Genomic DNA, 3121 nt, shown 5'->3' with positions numbered 1-3121 from the left:
CGTATACCTGCAGCCCCCAGTCAGCAGGAAACACTAAACTCTGTGAACACAGCATGTTGTAACCAGCAGCTCATTAAATCCACCTGAAGAGAGCATTAATTCACTCTGAGGCTGCTAACACAACAGAGTTCATTAGCAACAGAGCTAACATTAGCTAACAAGCGCTAGCTAGCAGTGTGTGTGTGAAATGAGTCTGGTGAGGTTTGTTCATTCACATTAACTATCACATGGGTCACGTCGACTGAACTCTGTGAATATATGGCTCTGCTCAGCTCCACCTCTGTCCTCGTACCATCGTCTTCCTCAGCGACTCCCACAGGAAGCAGGTCTACGTCAGCACAAAGTCCTGGTTCAGTCCAGCGACAACAAGAGTCCAAGCAGCTGGACTCTGGTTCTTCCAGACGTTTCACCTTCATCCCAGTGCTCTTCAGTTCTAACTGCCTGTTTATTGTCATCTAAACCATGGAGGTGTGACTGGTGGTGAAACCGTCTGGGGAGAGATCTCCAGTCTGCACTGTGAGTACCGGATCAGTGGTGCAGAACTACAGCTCCCATGAGTCTCTGGGGAAGGATTCAGGGAGCTGCAGCTGAAGAACTTCAGGACTCTTCATCAAGACTTTGTTACCGTCTCTCTGCTCAAACACAACACTGAGACTTTCTGTCTCGTTTCTCAGAATCTTACCTCAGAGTTGATCAGAGATGGAACACAGTTAAATGTTGAACTCTGAGTCTGGAGGTCAAAGTGTGAAACGACCGCTCACAGTGAGGCTTTCTCAGAATGGACAGAAAACCCCAGCTACCCAAAGAGCAATGATAGAAAGTCTGAGATGAAACCCACAAATGCTCAGAAGCTAACCTGAGGGGGTGGAGCTTCTGTTCTCCAGGTGTTGGGTGGGCGGAGCTTAACACACAGGTAAACAAAGGACTGAAAACGGTCACTGTGGCTTTCGTGTTTTAGAAACTTCTGGGTGTAAAATAAGACGTGATCTGAATATCCAGCTGTGACCTTTGTGCCAGATGACCGGAGCAGAACCGCTCAGCAGTGACACAAACGGGTCGCTCATGCTTCTAGTTTAAAGCTGGCATCTTGCAGAACCAACCGAATCCTTCATTGATCCATTTGTTCAGGTTTTGGCGTTGATATATTTATACTTGACGCAGCTTTTCAAGTTATAAAAACACAGCTGCATTTTAAATACAAAAAATATGAATAAACACTGTTTAATTAGGAGAGGACAGGTGTGTTAAACTCCGCCCACCTGCTCCTCCAGTCACTGTTAGTTGTGGATCATTTTTGCTGAGGAGGCACAAACACCTCCTCCTCCTCCTCCTCCTGTGGGAGTCCAGTCACTACTTCACTGCTTCACTCCTCCTCCTCCTCCTCCTCCTCCTCCTCTCCAGCCATCACCTCCACCAGCAGCTCGGCGGTGCAGGTCGCCTCCCCCAGACTGTTCACCGCCTTCACCGTGTACTTGGAGTCATCGTCGCCAGAAACCTGCAGGTTTACATCAGGAAGGAAACAATGAAGTAGATCAGCGTGCAGGCAGGATGCTGTAGCTTCTAGCTGCTGCTAAGAGCCTCTGCAGAGAGTAGCTCCACCTGTTGTGGTTCTTGAACACGTCTCACCTCCCTCTGTTCTCACTGACTGCTGGGGACTTACAGGTGTTTGCTCTCACCTGTAGATCACATGTCTGAGGGTGAGAATGGTGGTCCAACAGTCCTGAGTACCAGGGATGTCAGACATCGGTGTAGTGGACCCCATGTACCAGGTGCCTGTAGTGCAGCCCTGACATCCCTCCCCAGCATTCAGAGTGTGACGGTGGTCCACCTGCCCAGGGGGGGCTGTGAGGACCTGATACACGGTGTGGTGGCCCCACCCATCAGGTGCTCCTCTGACTGTCTCACACACGATATGTACTTCCTGACTTTAATCACTTTACTTCAACAACATGCATAATGCTGCTGCTGGTGGTAATGTGGGTGTTCTCACTGCACTGTAACGTCCTGCACCTCTGTGGAGCCACAACGACCATGAGCAGCAGTTTGGTGCAAGTCATCAGGATTTGAGGGCCCTCTGCTAAAGACAAGCTACCGCTGAGGTTTGTGTGAGGAAGCAGGTGATGTCTGACCTCTGAAATGACCAGACTGCAGTTTCCTTCTTCGTCGTAGTCGATCTGGTAGTGCCGGGTCTCTTTGATGGGCTGCTCGTCCTTGTACCAAACCACCTCAGGGTCGGGGTAACCTGCAGCAACAGCAGCTCTGGCTTCAGTAAAACCTATTCTACGTGTTAAAACACATGTTCTTATCAACAGACACAGTAGTGGAGGCACCGCGGGGCAGCTCAATGCAGCAGCTCAATGCAGCAGCTCAATGCAGCAGCTCCGTAGCTTCTCTGCATGTTGACTGTTTTCAGTGCACTTCCTGCTTTTCTTTGTGTGCTACACAGACATGAAGCAGGTGTGCAGCTATGGATGTTTATCTGGTGACATTAGTAGCTTGCTGCTTTCTGGACTTCTTGACTCGGCGGTGGGCGAGCCGTGAAGCCACGGCTCCACTGATGACACTTGTTCAGCCCTGAGCCACTACAGCTCTATTGGACTCAGCTCTTCCTACTTATAGTTCATCTGCTCTCTTTTCTTTCTCTCACCTTTTGCTGCTCTTTCCTGCATCTGCTGCAACAAGTGAGTTTCCCCATTGGTGGTGAAAAGTAAAGTGCAATCTCATCTCATCTCATCTCATCTCATCTCATCTCATCTCATCTCATCTCATCTGTTGCTGTCTCAGGGACCAGTAACCGTACTGACCTTCTATCTTGCAGTCGAAGCGAGCGGCGCTGCCCTCCACCACCTCCACGTCCTTGATGACTGAGCTGAAGGTGGGTTTGCACTCCGTCTTCTGCTCGTACTCCAAACACTCCAGGAACTGGTTGTCCTCTGAACACACATGGACACACAAAACAACACAAACTGTCAGCAGAGATTTAATCTTCATAGACAGTCTGCGAGACGAATCGCTGACCTCAGAACCATGGAGGAGCTGAAGGAGGCACGAAAACAGACACAGAGTGCTGCTCCATGTGTAGGGGTTTGTGTCTTTGTGGGGGTTTTGTGGTGGTTTTGTG

The 3121-nt window shown here is 49.8% G+C and overlaps 1 protein-coding gene across 1 annotated transcript in view; it reads right to left on the bottom strand.

Annotated features, from left to right (window-relative positions):
* Positions 1-6: 6 nt before the first annotated feature.
* Positions 7-3121, bottom strand: part of mylka (myosin, light chain kinase a) — a 59749-nt gene continuing 56634 nt past the window's right edge. Inside the window, exons 29-31 of the mRNA XM_008304867.1 lie at positions 2805-2933; positions 2130-2242; positions 7-1495 (exon numbers count right to left, since the gene is read on the bottom strand). Of these exons, the coding sequence (XP_008303089.1) occupies positions 1364-1495; positions 2130-2242; positions 2805-2933 (374 nt within the window). The 3' untranslated portion in view covers positions 7-1363. The remainder of the gene's footprint in view (positions 1496-2129; positions 2243-2804; positions 2934-3121) is intronic.

The sequence above is a fragment of the Stegastes partitus genome, unplaced genomic scaffold (assembly GCF_000690725.1).
Source record: "Stegastes partitus isolate 25-593 unplaced genomic scaffold, Stegastes_partitus-1.0.2 Scaffold2340, whole genome shotgun sequence".
NCBI classification, from domain to species: Eukaryota; Metazoa; Chordata; class Actinopteri; family Pomacentridae; genus Stegastes; species Stegastes partitus.
This window is presented reverse-complemented; position numbering and strand designations above follow the sequence as displayed.